This window comes from Filicampus tigris, chromosome 19, assembly GCF_054856515.1.
Source record: "Filicampus tigris isolate MCC_2025a chromosome 19, RoL_Ftig_1.0, whole genome shotgun sequence".
Lineage (NCBI taxonomy): Eukaryota > Metazoa > Chordata > Actinopteri > Syngnathiformes > Syngnathidae > Filicampus > Filicampus tigris.
This window is the reverse complement of record NC_141235.1, coordinates 5,634,255-5,657,757: the sequence shown is the minus strand read 5'-3', so window position 1 is coordinate 5,657,757 and position 23,503 is coordinate 5,634,255. Positions and strand designations below refer to the sequence as shown.

The 23,503-nt window shown below is 42.8% G+C and overlaps 2 protein-coding genes across 5 annotated transcripts in view; both read left to right on the top strand.

The window, feature by feature from the left end:
- dusp3a (dual specificity phosphatase 3a) overlaps positions 1-23,503 on the top strand; it is a 162,788-nt gene that overhangs the window by 12,052 nt on the left and 127,233 nt on the right. For 3 of the 4 annotated variants that reach the window (XR_015082556.1, XR_015082557.1, XR_015082558.1), the window contains exons 4-8: positions 4,159-4,260; positions 14,985-15,084; positions 15,769-16,014; positions 16,106-16,188; positions 23,037-23,105. Coding sequence is in view for 1 of the 4 variants with exons in the window: in XM_086016569.1 (XP_085872695.1) it covers positions 4,159-4,260; positions 4,942-4,974 (135 nt within the window). In the remaining 3 variants the exon portion in view is untranslated. Of the gene's footprint in view, positions 1-4,158; positions 4,261-4,941; positions 5,047-14,984; positions 15,085-15,768; positions 16,015-16,105; positions 16,189-23,036; positions 23,106-23,503 lie in introns of those variants that run through there. The other variant, XM_086016569.1, reaches the window with a different exon arrangement.
- sost (sclerostin) lies at positions 4,990-11,787 on the top strand. The gene is made up of 2 exons (XM_086016565.1): positions 4,990-5,443; positions 10,343-11,787. Exons 1-2 carry the CDS (start codon positions 4,990-4,992, stop codon positions 10,756-10,758), a joined length of 870 nt encoding a protein of 289 aa, XP_085872691.1. The 3' UTR covers positions 10,759-11,787.

The window sequence follows — 23,503 nt, the reverse complement described above, 5'->3', positions numbered from 1 at the left end:
TTGATCTTGTAATGGAAAAAAAACAAGTTGAAAATAACCACACATAGCATTGGCGTTTGTCTGCTTGTACTTACATGCTCAATTAGCACCTCTTGCATACTATCCTGGGGGATCTGCCATTCAACGGGAATGCGAGACCCGCCAGCATCCGTCACACTGCCCTTAAATCATCCGTTCGAAAATGTAAATGCTGCTTGTTTTGATTGTTTGGCGTTGGTTTTAAACTCTTTAGGCCAAGAAATACTGTGCCTTTTCTGCAATATAGCCACAGCAATTGGTCCCATAGCTCCTATAAGTGTGAAATACCCCAAAATAAAATGTCCGGGAAATTGGTAGTGTTATCGTAAGAGCCCGGAACAGGGAGACTTGGTAACATGCAACACTGGCAAACGCGGAAATGTGTGATACGACTTTGGACTAATAGTCTCCGGCTGGATACTTTTTTAACAAGTAGGAAGACAAGCGATTCACTTGGCAAGATCTGGCACAAAAAAGTGGCATGCAAATGCTGGAGCGCAAGATAAATAAATAATAGAAGACCCTCAATCATGGGAAATGGGTATGATCGGACTTGGTAACCGGACACCCTCAGAAAAAAAGGATTTTAAGGAACTTAAGAACAGCTATCCCATAACCTCTGATCAATGTTCTGGGAATGTTTAGTTGACTCCATCATAAGAAGAGCACATGTCCGACAAGCAAGGGCCTCAGGGTTATTTGGAAAGAGCGCCGTTTAGTGTCTGAGGCCCAGCCAGCCTCGCTCCCACAGGCCAACTTCCTACTTGGCAGCTTCAAATGGAAGTACTATCTATTTTGAAGACGATCCCTATAGTCTGCAGACAAACAATGACAATTTGCGCATTCACTGTCGCCAGGGTTAAATCCCCAGTTTTCCTGCGTGGAAGACTCATAAAAGATCAGAGCACTACGAGCATCCCTTTTTACGCTTATTGTGCCTCTGCTGACCAGTAGCAGGCACTCAACTCCGACTGACCTCGTTCCCTGCTATAGAACTAAAAAACTGCGGCCGCGGCCAGCAAATAAGCAGTCAGGATAAGAACCGAACAGCTCTTGTTGGTGTGTTCAAAACGGCGATAGGAAGATAAGCAATATCTGTCAAATTCAGACCTTTACTTTTCCTCGAAGAATAAGTAGCATGTGCTAGGTTGCCTTGTGAAAATGTGAATTCTAGCGCAAGACGATTGGGAATGAACTGCCATATGTCGGTACTTGAACTTGAGATTTGGCTGTCACGATTGATAAACGCTTGTCCGCGTGAAGTGCAGTTTGTGAGAAGGGCCTGGCCGGGCTCGTGCGAGAACGTAGCACGTTTACATCCAGCGTGCTTCGCATATCTGAGGGCTGCGAGTGTGTGCGACCGCCGGTGTTTATTGTGGTTGCGTGTGCTGATTGCAGCCACATGCTGGTGCAACAACAACGCGAATGCTGCGTCGATTGCAGCTTGATTGACACCCGGCTCGCGTTTGCGCCGCATACCAACGCGAAGCACGGGACGTCAGATTGCAACACGGACCCTTGACGCGTGTTTTTACGAGGGGACGGTGGGGAACGTTTTACAGTCGTGCGCACGCAGAATGCTCACGTAAATCACTCCAACGGGTTGACATGGCGACCACAATGCATCGAGACAAAAAGAACTGAACACATAATTACACCAAGGCTGGAAAAGATTCATTTGAATTCATTTCAGTGGGGAAAATTGATATTATGTACCAATAGTTGGTCTTATTTGACAGCAGTTAATACTTTCAGGGCTTTGGCGAGGTCTAGTGACATCTTGGAGTGTTATAGAAACAGCACAAAAAATAGGACTAGGGCCAGTTTTTCAGTGAATTGCTCATAAATTGCGCAGAAAGAAACGTAAACATGTGAATTTCTTAATACAGGGATTCTCAACTGGTGGATCTGGACCCAAAAGTGTGTTACAGATTACTTATGGGTGGGTCGTGGACAATTTATGGAGAATTACAATGGTACCTTGGCAAATCTGCCTTGACAAAGAGGGCAAATCTCAACTATTAGGCTTCATTTTGACCCCCGCCCCCAATTTGTAGCAAAAACAGTGAGCGCTACAAGCGCCTTTCAACGCTTCATTTATGAACCTAAAGCAGACTTCTTCTCAATTTAAATGAAAGTTGCAATCTGCCATCAGCTGCAGCGCTGGAGGCTTTCTTCCAATGTGGTGAGCATCTGATTGTTATTTTACTGCAACGCTGATTAAAAAAAAAAAAGAAAACGTGCGGCAGGCCCAGGGGCTCCGTGAAGGAAGCCATAAAGGTCCAAATGGAGATTGTGACTGACGTCTGTCGCAAGATGGTAATCAGAGGTGCTCCGTTCCCTGCTTGGCACTACTTCACACAACATAACGCAGCATCGCCTCGCTGTTAAACAACACATGGGATGCATCTAATCATGCTTTTGTGTTCTCTTAATATAAAATACTTGCACGTAAATACGAGCCAAGTTATCAAATAACGTAACAAATATAAGGTTGCCATCACTTTAATCCAATCCAAATGTATTTATACTGTAGAGCTCATTTTAAACCAACACGGTTGCGTTAACTGCAATTCATTAAAATATAGAACAATGCAACATAATCGAACATAAAAACAATGATGTAATCGGTAAAGAAAAAAAATCGGGACTACAAGAGATCATTGCTTAAAACAAACAGTTAACCGTGTTTATTTACTCTTATGCGTTTACTTTTTTGGGGGGTATCAAAAGCGTCTTGAACAATAAACTTCAAATTTGGTGCTAACCTAGTATTTTCTGTCCTTGTTTTTTATTTTTTAATCCCGCTGATAGCTGTCCCTTGGCTGATTATTTGTTTGTTTTTTTTTGTCCTGAGTTGCCAGCAAAAATTTTGAGTGCGACGAAACAAAACAAACAAAATTGCACATTGTTGCATTTAACAAAACCACCTTAACTTGGTTTTAGGAAAGTCTGCTAGCTTAATGCTAACAATGCTAAAACACCTTAGATGGGCTAATGAAACTAGCATTGTGTCAGGTCACAGTAAAAACCTTGAAATGCTTGTATTATAATCCATGCTGTAGCGACGCTTGCAGATGGAGCATATAACGCAGGCAACAAGGCATGTTTTCTTTATCCTCTGCGAAAAACGACTTTCTTAAAATATATTTTGTAATCCATCTATTCCAGCATCATATAATGACAGGCAGAGCAATGCAATGCTGTTCCACTAAAAAAGGTGCAATTAACCTGTGTATCCGCTTGTTGCCATTCCTACAACAGAATAATAGCTTTGTATTCAACCAAACAGGCCTAGAAAAACATTTGCAACATCATTATTACATGTGTGACCTTTTTGTTTTGTTTTCTATACTACTTTGCCTTGGACATTACCCTTGCTCCTTGTCCCTCTAGGAGGCAGTGTTTCCTCAGTCACCGGACACATGCATCAGACACTTAATCCATTCACCTTGTTTTGCACTCATATTGAGTGTGATTAAGAGCCAAACAATGAATCAAAAACGTCACTTGGACCAAAGAAAGGGCAGCGGTTATCGTGCTGAGCTCATAGGGAGCAGAAGTGGACCTGCGCAGGCTCACTTTTGCTGGCTCTGTCATCCTCGTGCTTGATTTTTATGTGTGACAAATCAAAGAGCGGCAGGAGCACAGAGAAATACAAAGGCCGAGACTTGAGGGACAATCGCGTCTCCTGGGCTGGACGCGAGGAGGCCGAAATGTCATCCTGATGTTAAACTGAGTGCGTGGGGGAAAGCGCGGAGGAGATCTTAATTTGGAAAGCTTCCCTATCCTGCGAGGAGCCTCCATCTGTCAACGCTCGTCAAAGCGCTGACAGGCAGAGGATGCCAAGAGGCTCTCCGTCAACAATGCCTAATTTGAAGCAGATCCATAAACAGCGGCGGGCTTTGCATTTAGTACCTCGGTTTTCAGAGGGGGCTTACCCAACCGACTCAGTCCGCCGCTTAATACGACCGCGATCACATCTCAATTATTGAAACCATTGATTCTGTACAAAAATGCAATACAACAGCACACAACTGTGCCACGTACATTTGGAGCAGTTCAGAATCAATCTAATAACATAATACATCATACTCACCAGAGATGCTCATGATTATTATTAAATGTGTTTGTGTGCAGATCGCTATGGATGTTTTGCTGTCAAATTTGGCTGCAAGTTTTGGCCATCCGATCCGAGGACAGAGACTGGCGGACGACGACTTTAAAATCCGACTGGCTAAGGTAACTAATTGCTGTTATAATGTAAATTACATGAGCCGGCACTGCCAGTGATTCTGAAGGCCCAGGGCAGATTACATTGACATGGCAGCATATAAAATGAAATGTGGAACAAAAAAAATCTACATACAGTCAATCAGTGCATATTTGTGGTTCGACATTTGCTTATTTGCCCGTTATCTGAACTTTTTTTGTTTTTGTTTTTTTGGGAGCCTACCCTGTTATTAAGCTGAAAAGCTCAACTATTCAATTCCAGTATTGCATCTGTGGCATCTTGGGCCTCTAAGGGGATAATTTGAAGTGAGTTGAGGAGCTTCATTTAGACAAAAGTAGTCCTTTGCTGTCAGCGTGTCGCTAGCAAGATTTGAATGTAGCCTGGTAAGCCCAAGCTAACAGGCCGGCTTCGTGCCTGCTGTGAGTGTGCCACATATGATTGACACCTTGTCTCTGATTGGTTGTTTTCTCGGGCGCGGTGGTTTCTTGCAAATCAATTTAGAGGCACGAGATGGGTCAAGAAAGGGATTTTTTTTTATTCACAGTTCATTTCACTCATGTACTCCGGTCAGACAAAAAACTTTCCTTTTTACGTTGTAAATTGAGGTCTGTGATTTTGAGGGTGATTAGGCCAACAAACATTTAAAAAGGGTTCAAGTACATGCGTTATTTCCTCTTGTCAAAAATAAGACCAGAAGAAGGGCAGCCCTGCCAGGATTTTGATAGGCTTGCGCTCCGATGACGCAACAGTGTGGCCCACCAAAAGGAAAAACCTGCAACATCATGAAGTCTGAGGCCCCTGCTCGGGCCCCTCCCTCTCCCCATACGTCAGCGCCTAATTGGCAGCCTCCCGCCAGAGGCTTTAAAAGGCGCGAGCGCGTCTCTCAGCCCTCCACAAGAAGCCCACCCACCCACCTAGCACCACCTCCACCTCCCCCACTTGCCCCACTTCGCCGTCGTCCTCCTGGCTGCAGCATGCACGCTGCTCCCCCGCTGCTCCTCAGCCTCCTGCTGCTCCGCGGATGCTGCTGCGCCTCCTCCGGAGCCGCCGCCAAGGCTTGGAGGCAGGTGTCCAACGACGGCACGGAGTTCAGAGTGGACTACACGCACAGCAGCAATAACGACACGATGAATAATAACAACAACAACAGGGCCAAAACAGGTGGAAGGACAAGCAACTCAGTCTCCTACAGTAAGTGTCCTTTTTATCATCCTATACTGAAGAATGTGAAATGTGATATCCTAAAATAGGGATAGTCAGTAGAACTTGATTTGTTCTTTTTAGCATGCACAGAAAACAGATTTGGATTTACGCTAAACTGTAAAATATTTGAAATCAAGGCATGCTCTTTGGCTGCCAAGATATTTGGTCTTACAATTTGCTTCAAGCATTTTTTTCCGCCTTAATAAGCTTAAGGTATTATAATGTGTTATTGATTTAAAAAAAATTTTTTTTTATTACTGCTTGTGAACCGGCTTACCTTAGAAAAAGAAATGCCATAATTCTATAGGTGTACAGAGTATGGATGCACAAGTATTTTTTTAACAATAGGTTTGTTTACGTTTTTGTAATAGAAATGTTAAATACAATTTTCCTGTTCTATTGGATGATAATTTTGCTTAAATTAAGTAATATATTCCTCATGAAAGTACCTTTTCTTTTTTTTTTTTTAAGCATAGCTTTTCCGGTCTTTGAAATATGGGTAATTTACTAGCCTGTCAGGATTTATTCAGTTCAGCATTTGAGTTGTCTTTTTTTAGCATGGGGATCAAGCGCACAAAACTGATTTGGCTTGTCACAATTAGCTCATTTTACATCCACAGCGTGCTTATTTGAAGTGCTTGATTGACAGAAAGCCCACAGGCAAATCCACATTCATGTTTCCTTTAGTAGAATATTCCCATAGTTCGATGATTTGACACTTTGAAATCAAATTTAAATATTTGGAAATTTGACATTTTAAGCCCAGGAATTTATTAAAAATCATCACCAGCCTTTAACGATCATGGTCATTTCAGCGCAATACAACATAAAAAAAATAAAAAATAATACATTTCCTATTACCTATTGTTGATGCCATTTTTTTTTAAAGTTATCAAAAATGGTTCCTTGAACTTGAAACATCTCCTTGCATCTCAGCGGAATTTTTTTGTTACGCCACATTTTGACCATTTCTAATTGAAACGTTTATCAATGCAGTCTTAATTATCACACTTCGACTCCACTCTCTTTTGGCTTTCATTAGATCCCGTCTGAATCAAATTTACACGCATACACATACACACACGCACACGCCCCCCCCCCCCCCCCCCACACACACACACGCACACGCATACATTCCTTTCTTTTCTGACACGGGTGGAAGTGGAGCCAGACATGAGAATCCCCTCATTTGTTCATCAGTTTATTGCCCGCCTCGCTTGACACTATTAGTCAAGCTTCGCTGAGGGATGCAAGCCTCTGATTGCAGTAACATGTCGCCCTAATAGAAAACATCGGCCTTCTTCTGGTTGCGAATATCCACGAGGGGGCTTTGGCAATTGCTTTTTGAACGCAACGCTGCCTTTGAGAATGATTCCCACCTGTAGCCCGAGAAGGAAAATGAAGTTTCAACCAAACCCCAAGGGGTTGGATCCCCTAGCGTCAGATTTGAGGTCTCCCTTTGCCTGCGTGTTTTCCACACACTTCACTGCTGTTACAAGTAGGGTTTTAAGGTTTTGACTTTACTTTAAGGAAATTCTTCGTGGGCCGCAAGAATGATTCGATATACGTATTGAATCGACTTTATGAGAGATGTACACCAGATATAAATTGGTTTGACGCTGCTGATGATTTGTTGTCTCTTTGAATTTAATTAACTTGGATAGTTTGGGCTTTGGAGAACTTTTACATGTTGCATATTAATAAACATAACAAAAGCTACAGCCGTACCATATCGAATTGAATCGGAATCCCACTGAATCGAACCGAATGGTTACATCTTTGAATCGTATCGTACTCCAAGTCTCGAAAATCGTATTGAATAATCTTTTGCGGAGAAATGCACACTCCTAATAATAATAGTTATTTTAAGTTAATTCCAAATATTTAAACCTAAATTGAAGATTTCTTTCTTTGAAAATGTCTTCAGCATGCCTCCAAGTGCGTCTACTTTTTCGGTGACAGTTACAGTATCTGACCTGTCCCAGAGAGAGCAAAACTGTGGCTACCACTAATGTTATTGCTAATGCGAGTTCGACTTCATGAGAAGAGCAGAAAAACATGGCGAGTAGGACTAGTAACCTGGGAACTGTGGACCTTTCGAGTTCATTTAGGTCAGCGGTATGGGAGCAAAAAAAACAACTTATCCAAGTCATGCCAAACATGTTAATGCATGTTCTAGACACCATCCCAAAATTCATTGAAATGGGGCATGGAAGAAAACGCACTGTGACATTTATTTATTTATTATATTAGTAAGTTATGTAGTTTATAAATGTAATGTTTTTAAAAATATTCTCACAAATATGAATATAAATCCTTATCCTGTAATGTATGGAGCTCTGTGGTCAGAAATCGAGATATGGATCAAATCAAAACTTTGGTGTATTGTTTTAGCTGTAGTTTTAATAACAAAAGTGGTGCCAACTCTAGCGAGCTCTTAAACAACAACATGCAACATGTAATGTGATTTGAATTGGTTGACAATCGAGGGAAACTATTTTGTGTGCAGAGAAGTATTTTTCCTGTTATGACATGTCAAAACATATTATGTACAAATGACAGTTAAAAAAAAAAACAGCAACTCTGTCCTTTTTTGTTTTTTACTTTTACAGTTTTTAAATACAGGAGTTGAGTCACTTTTTAATTTATTTTTTTTTTAACAGGTGTCCTTACGACATTAGTACTTTGGCCAACTATGGTGTTTTCTGCCCGCCGCGGGGTCTCAGCAGGGGGTTTTTAGCAATGAGAAGTGTCCCCGATTCGCTGATAAATCATAGCTAAGAGCCGAGCCAACCTCGGGGTGGTCGTGCGAGCCGTCATTGTGTATTGCGGCCGCAGAAAAACATCGGGATCGGGTTTTCTCTGTGAGAATAAAGCGGAAGTCGCTTCTCATGAATCCTTTTGTTGATCCCTTTTTTGTGAAGCGGGCCCACAGGAAAGCAGATCCCTTGCCCGTTGTTTGTTTGGCCCTTTTAACACACCGCCATTTGAAAGAAACAGCACACACACAAAAAAAAAAAAAGCAACACAATCGATCTTGCATGCGTCCGTTGAAAAGATGCAGCCGAAATTTAAGATGACATTGTTTTCTCGGGTCTGTTTGGTACCATAAGCAGACGGCCGTTTAGTCTTCAGTTAGCACGTAACCCGGGGCCAGCACGACTGTGTGTGCCAGGCCTCCCCTGTTGCTCAGAGCTCCATTAGGTTTGATGGAGCGCTTTACTGGCTCCCCCGCATCAGCTGATGGCTGCCAGCTGGACGTCTGCGCCCGGAGGCCTTCGCCACCGGGGAATGCGGATGAAATTAAATTAACAAACGCTCATCTCCACAGCTTCCAGCTCGACTAAATATGGTTGTTTTTTAATCTAGCAAAGCAAATCGTGCTCTAATTATATGACCTAATTTTGCAATTAGGGATGGGTATTTCAACATGAACAGTAGTCCATCTCACAAATACCAAAGACTGCTCATATTGCTATGTTGAATTACAAACTTAAGTAAAAGTTTAGTCCAGTTATACCCAAATACTGCGAGAAATCACCAGGTGTGCTGCAGAAAAACACACAATTTTATTTTCTTGGTCCGGAACTGATCATTTATTTCCGACAAATAATGTCTTTGGCCATCTGTCGATGCCAGCAATGTGTTATGACGGGTAGAACAGTTAAATTATCTTTCACTTGGTGAAAGAATGTACGGTTAAGCTTTGTATCCATCTTTATATCGGTATATACACGTAATCTGATATTTATCTTTGATAGTGTGCTGTTAGATTATCCTATTGTAAAATATGTGCCTTGGGAAACACCGATTTAGTTAGTAGCAATCGACAGGCAAATTAGAAAAGGCTGAGGCTTTGAGCTAATCCTCTCCTTTAAAAAAAAAAAAATAAAATCCAAGCCAAGTATAACAAAGTTGAGTCCAGGCCACTGATTCTTGTAGGGAACTATGAGTAAAACAGACGCTTACAAGGCACCAAAGAAGGCGAATTAAAAGACTAAGTTTGCCATCTTGGTGAACTTCATTCCATCCTCTTCTGGCCTTAGTGTTTTACTTAACCTTATCATTTTTATGGAATTCAATAATTTAATTTAAATTTCCATGTTTGCCCGTTAATAATGCAAAACCCAGCCCTGAAACACCTTTAATCCTGAAGCACTTCAACACTACAAAATATAACCTTGTTAGTACACGTGTTCAGTCAACCTGATTCACTCTGTTCGACATGATCAGCAATCAACTGAGGTGGCAAAAGTACTCACACTCTTGACCTCACTTGATGTAGCCTACAGATGCTGCAAGTCCAACACGGGGCACATATAGACAGACAATCATTCACACTCACGCCTAATGACAATTTAGAATTTTCGGTTAACCTTAAATGCATGTTTTTGGACTGTGGGAGGAAACCTGAATAGCCAGAGAAACCCCAAGCAAGCATGAGGGAACATGCCGATTACAACCCGCTACCTACGCATTTGCCATAAATCATTCTTGTAGCCGACAACCTCAAACAATTCTCTTAAACAAGGCCATGGATGGGGAATATATTGCTTCCTCGAATCTGTTGTTGATATTGTCAGTGCAACCTGGTGCACAATCTTCCATGTTGCTGCAGGACAAGCAAGCCAAAAAAATAAAAGGAGTACAAAGTAGATGTTTTTAAATGTTCTAAAAGATACCCAGAAAATCTTAAGTACAGTGACCAAGTATTTATACTTTGTTACTTCCTATGACTGTAAATCTGGTCATTGTGTTGATCCCTAGTGGCAATTTCAAAGTCACTGACCATCAGGTTAGTCAGTGATGAAGCAGTTAACCGCTGTATTTTCCCAGTGTTTGTTTTGTAACCGAGCGTAACGGCAATATCCCGCTGTTGCTTCCCAGGCGCCTCGGAGCTGAGCTGCAGGGAGCTGCGTTCCACCCGCTACATCACAGACGGATCCTGTCGTAGCGCCAAGCCGGTGAAGGAGCTGGTGTGCTCGGGCCAATGTCTGCCCTCGCACCTCATGCCCAACTCCATTGGCCGCGGGAAGTGGTGGAGAAGCAGCGGCGGGGCCTCAGATTACCGTTGCATCCCGGCGCACTCGCGGACACGCCGGGTGCAGCTGCACTGTTCCAACGGCAACACTCGGACTTACAAGATCCGCGTGGTCACCTCCTGCAAGTGCAAGCTCTTCCGGTCGCACCACAACCACTCCGAGGCCAAGGAGGTCCCGCGGTTGCCTCGCAATAAGAAGCACGGCCGCTCATCTCAGGATCGGAAAAAAAACAAGACGCCGTTGACAGACAACTCCTATTAAGTCTCTCTGAGTCTCCTGACAACACACAAACAACCCGACCGATCTCTCTATTGGAGAGGACATGCAAGAGCTACTTCACGACAGAGCGACTTCACAAGCTGGGCTGACTTCAAGAGTTTTTTTTTTTATTTTTATTTTTTTTAGCCAATCTCAGTTTTCTTTTCTGCATGACAAACCTTAAATGTTTGGGCTTGCTACGAGGAGACGTCGCAGTGGGTCCTCGTCCTGATATAAACGCTTCTCAAGCGTAGCAAACATCCTCCCCGCCGGGCCCTCGAAGCCATCTGTACAAACACACAACACTTGCTCCCCCTGCTGCATTTATGGCAGACAAGGTGCACCAAAGGGGCTGCAATCCATCTGCTTCTGCCTAGATGGGACACTGGCAGCACAGGGAGCTTGCGGGGGGCTCCCATGGAGGGATTGTGACAGCTTCGGAAAGAGGCCTCAACCTCTTCCGCCTTCCGGGGCCCCCCAAGGGCCTCAATAGCCCGTGGCGCTCTCAGCTGATGACGTGCACTCGGCATTCCTTGGAATTACGAATTGAGTGAGCCCACGAACGGAACTGAATAAGAGTGATCCTCCTCCTGCCATTCTGTAAATACAACTGCACCACGAAGACGCTTGGCCTTTTTGTTGTGGACGAGGTGGGCGTTTACCCAAACACCCCCCCCGTAACCAAGGCCCCTGTCAGTCCCCACCGATTTGAAAGCATCCTGATGATGTTTGCAGCTTTTTTTGACTTTTTGAAATGAGCAACTGGAAAGCATTTGTCACTGATTGTACATATACCTGAGTGTTACCCTCGCCAGGCTTGGGGGGGGGGGGATCAGGTGTGAGCCGATGGGCAGTGAGGGGGCCGATTTCCACAAAAGAATGAACTGCATATTTATTTTTTATTTCCACATTTAAATTATTTATGCGACCTTTTTTGTAGTATATAATAATCGCCATTATTGTCATATAGTACGATAGCGCAATGAAATACTGTGCAGTACATGAATAAAGCCAATGCAGATATATTTGAAATGTGGCCTGCTTGTTGTTTTATTCAAATGTCACATATTGAACGTGTGTCATTGACCCTGACAACGGACCTTGTGGCAAATACAGGTTGTCCTCGCTGTCATGATGAGATTATGTGGTCATGAAGGGAGCGCTATGGAAAGGTTTACCCAACAGTGTAAACAATATAGTTGTACCTTAACTCATGAGTGCCCAAACTTGCTTTACCGTAGATTAGTGATAGACTACTGCGCCTCCCAAAATTGTTGCTAGGTGAAAATTGTCATACTCTTCATTGCTATCATACCGGTATTTAATACAAAGTAAGTCAACTTAGTCATACCCTGAGGACTCACTCTAAAAGTCATCCGGCCTCTGAAAATGGGATGTTCATTTCTACCTGCAATTTTTAGACAGCATTTCAAGACCTCGAAATAAACAAGGTGCAAGCACAAAACAAAACTCTACAGTGGAAACCGCGAGTTTGTCTCCTGGCGTTCTCTGCAGGGAGCACAGTCGATATCACGTTTCACTACATCATCCCGAGCGGGTGGTCATTATGTCATTCCCGAGCCCTGTTTTTCCGGAGAGAACAGACATGCCCATGCGTTTGCTCGCTCGGCCAAAGTGGAGAGAGTCTCCACCAAGAAACCTTAGACTACGGCACGGTGACGCTGACAAAGCATCTGTCCCGTGTTAACGTGCGCACAACAACGCGAACTCCCAATGACCCTTTCCCGACCGCGGCGTAGGAGACGTCAAGCGCAATCTACTCCCCACCGATGCATCACATCAACCCCGCTCGCTCAAAATGTCATCAGAGGCGGTCGCAACTCCAGGTGTACGTGTCCCACAGGCCCGGCGCCGCTGTGAAAACCGTCTCCTCGCATTGCCACAAACACTCTCGGCCTTGACAACATATTTATAGAACTGACACACTGACCACAATAAATGCTCGTGGGCTTCCTTTGTCCCGATGTGGGAACGTAAGTGAGAGGAGTGGGAGGAATTCAGTCAGTCCCAATGCTGTCGACGGTCCTTCAATCACGCCTCCATTGTACCACTTCCTCGTTGCAGCTCCAGACAAAAGCGCAAAACATGCTCCCGCAGAAAGTCTCATTCCATAAGATGATTGTTTAGTACCTGAGGGCACGTTGAACCACTTCAAACATCTTTGGTCGGATACATTTCGGCAACATCCTTCTTGAAGCCTTGCAGTTGCAAGGTACCATTGAGCAATTCTTAGGTATGTTCTTGGTCTCAAAATGTGAACCGCATGATGACTGGTTCAATTCTAATTAAACCAAGACATGGTCACTTGATGGATCTAACACCTGTTGTGAATTTTGTCATTCAGCTCCTTGATGAGAACTGTACCACTTTGGAAATGCTCAACAGTATGAAAGTTGCATTCACAAGTTTAGAGAAGGTCAAATGAAGTTCACCTGTCAAGGGTATAGTCCATCAAATCCTTTAAATTCTGTCTCTTCTTTGGAACAATGATTTCGAAAAGTCTGAAGACCTCGAGAGAATTGTGACCTGAAGGAGCTTGGAGCTTCTCTTACAGCAGGAATTCGCTAACATTTTTCGGGCCAAGAAACCCATAGTCTGAAGAAGATTGGTTGAGATTTGAACTTTTTTCTGTGAGCCACTTGCTTGATTTGTTTTTACGCCAAATGTCCTTCCTGACAAAATTCTCCCGTTAATCTGGTTTGTGACCTCCACTGGCAGGGTTTTTTACCACACTGCGAAGGAGTTTAACCTGCGCTGCTACATGAAAGGTTGCAGCATGTACCACTATGCTACCATACTTGTTTTGACAATGACTCTTTGAAGTGGAAGTAGGCTTCATACCACTGACTACTAGACCTTTTACTAGCGTGTCATCTGCGTGCGTGATACTATATTGTCCAAATGCATGCGTTGCCAGAGGTATTCGTCCCTTAAAAGCACGTATGTCACAAATACAAGTGACATCCACATGAAATAGGATCGATCATAAAATATGCAAAACAATTCCTGCTGCCTGCCAAAAGTTAACCTGATAAAAGTCGGTACTGTGTTGAGTTTCTGCATCGACAGCTTGTGCAACCAACAGCTGTCCAGGAGGCTTTGTGGAGATGAAAAACATTTTACTGGAACTGCAAACATACCGGCCTTCGGCGGCAATTACGCCACGTCAAGATGATTCCGCCCCCGCGCGCCCCGCCCGTAGTAGTTTTCAATCAAGCTTTTCCCAAGACTGCAAATGACTGCTGTAATCAAAGACGTGTGTACGGTTCAGCATGATCAAACCAAACTGTTGACTTTCAAGAGGCAAAACATTGAATTTCTTCTACGGAGTAGAATCCTTGTAAAATTAAATGAGGATGTGTCAGAAGCTTGAGGTGGCAAAAGTACTTATACACTTTTCTACACTAGTAGAAATACAGATACTGTACTTTAAAACATACTAAAAGTATAAGTACTGACTTAGCTAATTTTCTTGATTTAAAAGTACAGACAGAAATGTACTTTAGTGCAAAATTTAAAATTCTTTTTTTCCTTACATATACAATATCTGTTCGTTTTTCATGATTTTTGGGGTTGTGGCTTTTAAACGACACCCGGTAATGAAGTTGGCTGTCTGGCATGAGTCCCCACTCACTCCCACCCCACGCATTTAGAGATACTTAGCTATTAGTACTATGCCCATTTCTGTCAGTGCTGTTAGCTAGCTAGCTATGCCTAAATTCCGAAGATACATCTTCTATGTATGCCACCATTTCCAGAATGGCTCGGTGTTGTTATTCAAATTCCAAAGTGTGGATGTGATGCCATGGACCAGACCTTCACTTGTCTGCCGGCTGAGAGTCTCCCCGGAAGCTTGCTACCTTGCGAGCTAGCTGGTGACAACTGCCTCTCATTGTAGCGTGGAAATACCCGTAACGACCCAATGGGGATTGTTCCATCCACCAGAGGTGGATATATTGTCGCGGCTCAAACAGCGGTGTGTAAGCATAAATAAGTTGCTAGATGAAGTAGCACTTTTTTAGTGGGCTGTGGTTTTACGCATTCTGTGTACAAGCTCGCAGCATCTGAGAGTGGAAACATTGTCTTAAGTTTTCATGATTTTGAAGCTTCATTTTATAGACTCGGCAACTTTTTTGAATCATTCAAATTTGTCCACTCGCTTCTCTGTTGTGGCAAATTTATAAGACATTTTTATTTTCACTTTACAGGGACTTAAAGTACAGTAAACAAAGAAGTTCTGAGATGGCCGTCACTCTTCCAGGGATGAGTTGATGATCTTCATGGGTCAAAGGGCTTCCGCTGAGCCAAGTAAGCCTCCGTCGCTCAGCAGAGTCCAAGTTAACCAAATGCTGCGAGGACAACGGGACTTGAGGAAACGGCTGTCAACGGGAGAGTTCTGAGTCTGAAGTTCTGCAGGAATTTCCTTGCCGTTACTCATCATCACCTGATGGATCCTGTTGAAAACGCGCCGTTTTCAAGTGAAATATATTCGGAGCGAGATTAGAGAAGCGCAGTTTGTTTTACTAGTCAACGTGTTTGTGTTTCGAAAGCGGCTTGAAGCATTTGCTTGCGGGAATCCTGGATAAGCTTCTCGAGTAGCGACACGAGTTTACACAATGTCACTCGGCAGTTAGTCTACAGAGCGGATGTTGACTTGGAAGAGATCAATCCAACCACACACACGGAGTCCCTAAAGACGACTCATAACTCGCTTCTTCAGATACTAGCTGGAAAACTATTCAATAAATGTGTTTGCCTTGAAAAACACTATAAAGTAGTCAGCGTTACTCACTATATGGAGCTCTGAAACGAATTGCGAAAATTTGTCGTGGATGCCCCGCTGTGAGTCTGTTCTAAAAATAGTTCACCTGGGTTAGGGTACCACTGACAGTGAGCTGTATAAAACGTTGCATATTGATATTGATTTGTTTTCTACCTTGTTATTTGTGTGTAAAATCGTCTTTTTTTTCCCTAAATCCTTTGGACACCAAGGGTTCCAAAGGCTTCACAGGTCTACAGTTCACAAAAAGCAACGACATACCCTGGTCTAGACCCACATTCCAGTCAAGGAAAAACTTTGAAAAACAAATCAGGGGCAAAATGAAGGAACCTTAAAGGAATGACAGATGGAGGGATCCCCTTTCTATGATGGCAAGGCTGCAACAGATGCTGACTCCGGGCAGGAAAGGAGGAGGGGTAGAGAGAGAAGTGGCAGTACAACAGGCCCAAGGAGCAAATGTACGTTTTTCAGTAGATGGACAGAAATGAGGTGGAGGGTTCACTGTATGATGATATCCATGACAACACCTTTGTCCTTTTTTTTCTTTAGGGCTAGCGTACCTCTCCTTGTTTCTGGCACCAATCACATTGCGCCAACTTTTAACAAGTAGGGGAAAGGATGTGAGGCACGTGGTAAGTCCCAGCATTACTTTTGTAACTGCTACACAGCATGCCCATAGAGTCTCGTTACATCTCATGAATTTGTGGTAATTATTACGAAATGAGTCGTAGATATTGAAGTTAACACTGTGCCTTTCTGCATAAATTGCTTTGCAGAAACCCTGTTTTTCTAAATATTTTACCCCGAGGACAATTGCCGATCTTGTCCACCCGGCTCACGCAACGCCATCATAATCAAGTTTCATTAGGGGATTTTTGGCATAAAGGTGCTGCACCCATCCGAGAGCCCAGCCTAGGCGCTGCCTTGAAACGCATCTCCGAAAAGCTGCGTCAGCTCTTGTTAAAAGGTCTTGACAGTTGGGCCTTCCCCAGGGAAAATTCCTGGTTGTGTTCCCACCCTTGTGCCTTGCGTCACGAGGCTAAGTGGCTATATCTTAGCATATAATAATAGAGATGAAAAGGGCTCCATTCAAATATTAGGATTCAGGATCGAGCAGTGGTTTCAGCTTGAGTCAATCATGGAAGATTTAAAGGGAAGCAGCACGTGTGTGGGCGGCGGTCTGGCTTGTTTTGACAGGCGCTCGTCAGATGCCCGACCAAAACCTCTCCTCCCGTTTTGAACGGCGAGCAAATGATGAGTCAAACTGTTCTTCATGTCATCAGTGTTAACCGCAATGACGCCGGAGCCAGACAGGCTGCGACTGGCGAACCATCCCCGCCGTCACCCGTGCTTGGCCTAATACTTCATGACGCCTCTGGCACGTGAAGACACTTTGGAAACTGACGGCAACCTCAACTAGCTTGTGTTTGGACCTGATTATTAATAGAGGTGGCTAAAGGATTCAGACTGTACTAAAATGGAAGTACAGACACTTGTGTCAAAAAACACTTTGGTAAAAGTAGAAGTGTTGATTGAACTCCATAAGTTTGAAAAAAGTACAGATACTGAAATGTATGTAAAATGGGAGTCCGGAGTTTTGAAACTGCTGGCAAGGTTTCAATGTAGCTTCATTTCACGTGCAATGTAAACAAGTCGTTAGCCATGGCTGCTACATTGGTAGCATCAGAGCTCGGCATTCCGCCATTCCGCCTTTGACGGACGCTCATTTTGGATAAACGATAGATGGGAAACTTAAAAAAATATAGTCGGACTAAACATAGTCGATAGCCCTTTTTTTCCATCTATGTAATCGTCTACAGCCTATTTTCGCTATGAGGCTACAATGTCTGCGGTGAGGCTTCTGAGGTCCTCAAAGGTCCGAAAAGGAGACGCAGTAAGTCTGGCCGCGGTGAGGATTCCATGCCGCGGTGAGTCTTTCTTTTCAAATATCGCCCCGGGGGCGCTAGTGGCAATTTGGCAAAGTTGGTGGTCGGAAACGCTAACGGAAGCCCTTTTAAAATGATAGGCGGACCTATTGGCGATTACTATTTGGTCCGGCCGGACAAAAATGGTGGCTAGACTGCTTTTTTTTTTCCCTTATTAGTTCACTTTACTAATGTTCTGGGAAAATGGTAAATTCCTCCTTTAAGTACAGGAGTTGAATCAGTACTTTTATTGGTCATTCTACTAAAGTACAGAGTGTGAGCACTTTTGTATCCTCTGAACAAGGCCACTGTGTAAAATATTACACAAATTAAGCCCAATATCAGTTCTTTGGATTCCTGCCATCGTCAAAATTGGCTCCATCTAGAGGCCAGGAGGACAATAATGGTTGGCCGCCCTTCTCTACCCTAATTTATTTGTGAAGCTTGGTCACATGCTGACCACTGCTAATGAATAGCCGTAATTTAAAAAGTAAGGGGCTCTGCGCTACAGACATCATGTTAGCTTGGCCGCGATGTTGGAAGAGACGGTAAACAGTGGCGTAGCGCGCCTCTCAAAACAACAAACCCCGAAAGCGTTGTGGCCGCCCGCGCAGACAGGCCGGTGCCTTTGTGCTTGTTTGTATGTTTGTCGTGGCGTTTTCCTCTTTCCCACTTGATAATATTTCTCTTTCCCATGAGCGCCCTGACTCTTTGGCCCACATGGAAACGGTTTTAGTTTCGCTTGATCCCAACCCGTCTTTGGACCAGGATTCGGCGCAATCAGCTCCAAAGATTGCCTCCCATCCTTGTGGCTGAGGCTGCATGACCCAGGAGATATCTCTTCCATCTCCGCAGCTTTAGGAGCTCATGATCACTCCCGCAACTCCCCCACAAACCTTAAACGCCCTGTCCCGGTGTTGACCCCGCCTGTAAAGTCGCGGCGCAATATTTCCAGTTGTCATTAAGCTGTCGTTCCACCAGACCGGGAGCATGAAGTGCTGGGATAACATTGCTAATTTTTCTGCATTTTCTTCATTTTTGGGTGGATTTTCATACTGCTGTTCCTTTGTTTAGACAATGGGAGACGCAACGGAGGTTGTTTTTGTTTTTTTAAGGCAGAATACCCCCGACATATTTGGCTGAAGAACCAAATTAGAAATGTGGTTCATCCCCTGGGGTTCACAAATTCTTCAACTACGTCATGCTATTGACCTATACTCGTAAATAAATTAACTTACTTTTTACTCTAACATTAACAAAAGTGTTTCCCAATCTCAGAGGCTCCAAAATAGTCAGCTAAAAAAATAATAATAATATTTGTAATGCTAAACTAAAAGCTATGACCCTAACTTCACAGGAAGTGGTTCGGTGGTGACGTCCCCCCCCCACCCCACCCCCCAGCCTGCTAACATTAGTGTCTCCTCACCAACAAATTTGACTAAGAGCGCTCGACGCGGGATGAAATACGGCCTGCGCGGCACCGTGCCAAGCGTCTCCTCGCAAAAGTGGCGGACAAGGCTGTTTTTACGACGCCATCCGTCATCTTTCCGCTGCCACTTGGCAAGCGCGACCGGCACTTTAAGAAATAGCAGCAATTAAACATAAAAAGCGGATAGTGGCGGAGTCACCAGTTAATCAGCCGCACCATTTTTTTTTTTTTTTGTCACTCCAAACTGAAAAGTGAGTTGTCCGCTTGAGTTTGGACGGTGATCAAACGCTAGCCGAAAGGATTATCAACTAAAAGGAAAGTCACATGAAGCTCCGGTGCTGAAATGTTTAATTCCAGTCATAGGTTCTATTTGGATGTCGACAGAAGCTTTTTCAGGGTGCAGAAGTAGTTCACTTTGTGTCACTTTTTGCGGAGTAGCAACTGAATTGACTCCATGTCTGAAAGGCCAGAGCTCACAGCCTCAGGTGCCAATGAGCCGCCCAGGCCCAGAGCAACACGGGGAGAGAAATATGTGGAAGCCTCACGCTATCAGCCTGTTTAAAAAAAAAAAAAAAAAAAAAAATAGATGTTTTTCTTGCATTCAAATCAAAGCCTGTTATAGGTCTGCTTTGGATCATCAAGAAAACAAGCAGCAACTCTCCGGAATGCCTCTACTCCCCTTACACGTGGTTACCGAGGCAGCTGGAATGTTAGTTCTCGCAGGTGTGATATTATTTATGAAGATGTGAAAAAGTAATACACGCATGGATTTTGAACAGTTGGAAATGCTCCTGTTGTTTTTCCATTCATAGCGGGAGAAATTTCTTCATACCTTGATTGAAAAAAAAAAAAATCTACAGATGAAGTGAGACAGATTTGAAAATTCCAACAATTGTTTTTGAGCTGTCCAGAGAAAAGAGTCTCACATTTAGTGATTCAAATGCGTTAGTAAGTAAAACTGGCATGCTGATTTCAAAGTTGCAGTCATTTTTTTTTTTTCTAGCACGTCAAGTTTTTTTTTTTCTTCACGGCTCACCAGATAAGCATATTTCCACTGATCATCTACGACTTGACTCATCTTCAGCTACGTGGCAACTTGTTTGCACATTCACAATTGAGACTGCGAGGTGTGTGCAGCTCCCAATAGCTGTAAACATCTGCAAACAAAGCTAGCATAATCGGAATTAAGAGGATTAGTGTTGGCTCGGGAATACTGTTGGAAATTGTATTTCGTTTTATGCAAGTTTGCAAAGCTTGTAACTATTCCATCTTAATGTTTTATTTACATAAATGTATATATATACTCATATATTATATATTGTTATGTAGGGCTGCTCGATTATGAAAAAAATACTAATCATGATTGCTTTATTAATAACTAAAATCACGATTATTTATTTTTTTGGTACAAAACAGGAAAATGTTTAACCTTAAAAAATATAAGGCCAAATAAGTATGTTCCTTTTGGACCAAACAATTTCTAAAATTAGTTATAAAATTAAAAAAAAGGTGCAAATGTATAAATTCAAGTATGATTTCCTTGTGTAAACAAACAGTGTGTTGGGTATAAATGAGTATTAATAATCTATTTTTTTACGATTATGCCAATTTTGCAATCGTGGAGTGTAATAATCGTAATTGTAATTGAATTTTGATTAATTGCACAGCCCTATTATGTTCCTGGCCTAGGGGAACCCGACACATAACCATATATTTAACCCTTTTCTAGTAGTCTTCTTAATAATAATGATAATAATAAGCAGCTGCTTGCTTTTAATTAAACACTGGCATTAAAAAAAAAAACATTTTTCTCTTTGTAGTTTTGTTCTTATAGTGGTCATGATACTACTGCTACTTCTACCACCACTACAAATAGTAGTTATCGTATTAATAATGAGAATAATAGCAACAGTGATGAACAAACGAATACAATTTGAAAACACATGCTTCTCATTGGCTAGTGGCAAATATATCATCAACTCCAACATATTTAATACGATATGATACAATAGTCCACATGCTTTGCATTGGACAGAGTTGATATATAACTCAAATGACATCATCAGTTGCACCTGCCCGGCTGCTGTAGATATTTTCCCCCCCGACAAATGGGAATATTTGCAGTTGATAAATGCCTTCTTTCCGGGCCTTGCAGCCCAGTTTTCCCGATTCACACGCAAAGTTTAAAAGTCGATTAAAAACGAGCGACGCACGCTGATGGCCAAAGCAGACCGGATCGGGATCCTTGAGCTCACGTCCACCTCTGGGATGTCCCTGCGTCGACCTTCGGTCTGAACTGTTACAAGTTGAGCCACGGCATTCAAACGCCGCCCATGTGGCCACGTGTGCGCTCCCATAAATAATTCCCGTGTAGACCGCGGTCTGTTTCATCCATCAGCGGAGGGTCCGGAAGCCTCTGTGTTCCCAGCAGTGCGGGAACCTCCCAAAGCGTCCTCGTGTACACGTCAACAGGTTTTTCAATTAAAGCCTTTAGTGCGCTTCCCGGGATCATTATCCCACTGATTTAGGAGAACAACTGCCTCGGATTCAGTTCACTTCTTCTTTGGATTAAATAGTCAGTGAGAGACTTTTGTACCCCTAAAGTCAAACGCTATCTGCCCCGGGAGGCTCCGATTTGTTCTTTTTCTTTTTGTCCGTTTCCAGCGTCAAGCCGACATTGTCATAAAACCTTTTATGCATTGTACAGGCAATGTTTTGAGCATCATTTGATCGTTCTTAACTGTCCTTAACGGAGTAACTTACTTTGTATCTCTTCCCCTTGGTGGCTTGGCTTGTTGGCTTCTCCGATTTTTGAAAGTGGCTTTGCAGAAGTAAAAGCCAAAGAAGCAAAACAGGAACTGAGTTCAACTTTTGATGCTTACTTGACCGGGGTTGTGTCTAAACCAGAGATAGACCGTTGTTTTTTTCAGGGCCGATACCATCAAGGAGACCGATAATCGATATTTGGAACCGATATTCATTTTCAGCAAAAAGGAAAATATTGGTATCAAAAAAAAAAAAAAAAAAACAACTCTTAATTTTGTTTAAACCTATTTAAGCTTATGTTTATTGTATTTTTTTTTCAGATTTGCAAATTATGATTATTATTATAAATTTTTGCCAATATACATCTTTGTTGTAAAATTCTCACAAAAAGGGAGCTCCCAGAGTCATCATCATGTCTTATAAAGTGAAATGAAAACTTAAACAATAGCTCCCTATATTTTCGACAGTAAAGTAAGTTCTCCAAAATTTCAAAATAACACAAATGTTCAAATTTCAGTTATCTTTGTTTGATTTCAAACAAAAACAAAAAGGTGCAGAATGTTGGCAGGGTGAGTAGAATCTCTGATAAAATTAACTGAAATTTACATAAATAGTTCCTTGAAGTTAACACAGTTTTAAATGGATTTATTATCGGCCATCAGATTTTTTAAAAAGCCGATATGGATATTCGGCATTTTGATGAATATCGGCGGTGATAATCGGCCTGGCCGATAATCGGTCCATCCCTAGTCTAAAGTCGCAGATTTTGTTTGGCATTTTGTCCCGTGAAATTAATTTATGATGTCAGGGATGTGTGACATAGGGTGAAAGGATGAATAGATGATAGATAGACCGCTGATAGATGGGTTGCATGACTCATTTAAAATCATTTTGAATATTGGATTATTCTGAGCGCAGCCACATTCCTTTCTGGAAGAGGGTGTGCAGACTTGTGCAACCGCACCTCATCTCAGCAGTCTCATTTTTTTTTTTTTTTTTTTTAATGATTTATCTCGGTTTCATTTTTTTCATCACAATGACCTGCCGTTTGAACGGGGGGGTGTAGACCTTTTATGTTCGCAAGACTCCAGGTTGCCTCTCACTGTCTGGACCACCTCATTGTCAAAGCCCCCATCGCTACGTGGTGGCTAGGTGAGATTTTCCGTGTTCTTCCTGAGAGGGTTTAGATGTCACACGTGTCAACAACTAGCCCCAATAGCAACATGTGTACCCGAGCCAAGGATGAAAGAGAAAGAGGTCGCGGCTGTTTCCTCCGTCAAGCCAGAGACATAATTTGATGCTGACCATCCTCTTCTTCTTTTTTCTTCTCTTTCATGATCTTGCGTTTGATGTGCTCCAGGATTGTCTTCACTGCAACCGTCCACAGCTGGCGTCAATTTACGGAGGAGCAGCGGGGCGTCCGTCCGAGGTGAGCAGCTAGACGCAAACATATGGTTGGAAACGGAGGGCGGGCTTTAAAAAATAAAATCTCGTATTGTTTTTTCTTTCGATTTCCGATTGTGGTTTTCCTCTTCGTTTACAGAAAACGCAAAACATATTATTCAAAGCAATTTGTGCTTTTGTTTTTGATTCCCTTTAATACCAAACAAGCTTTGAAACAGTTTTGTTTCCCAGCATGTTTTTTCCGCACGAATTAACTTGCATCAACTTCCTCACAAACAATAGAATTCACTTTACGGTGAGGAAAAATAGCACTTTATCTGATTAGACTTGATAAAAACTGACAGTCATGACAATGAAATACAATTAAAAATAATTAATCAGTCTTCGTCACACTTTGTCCTTCAGTCATTCTGATGTGCAAGA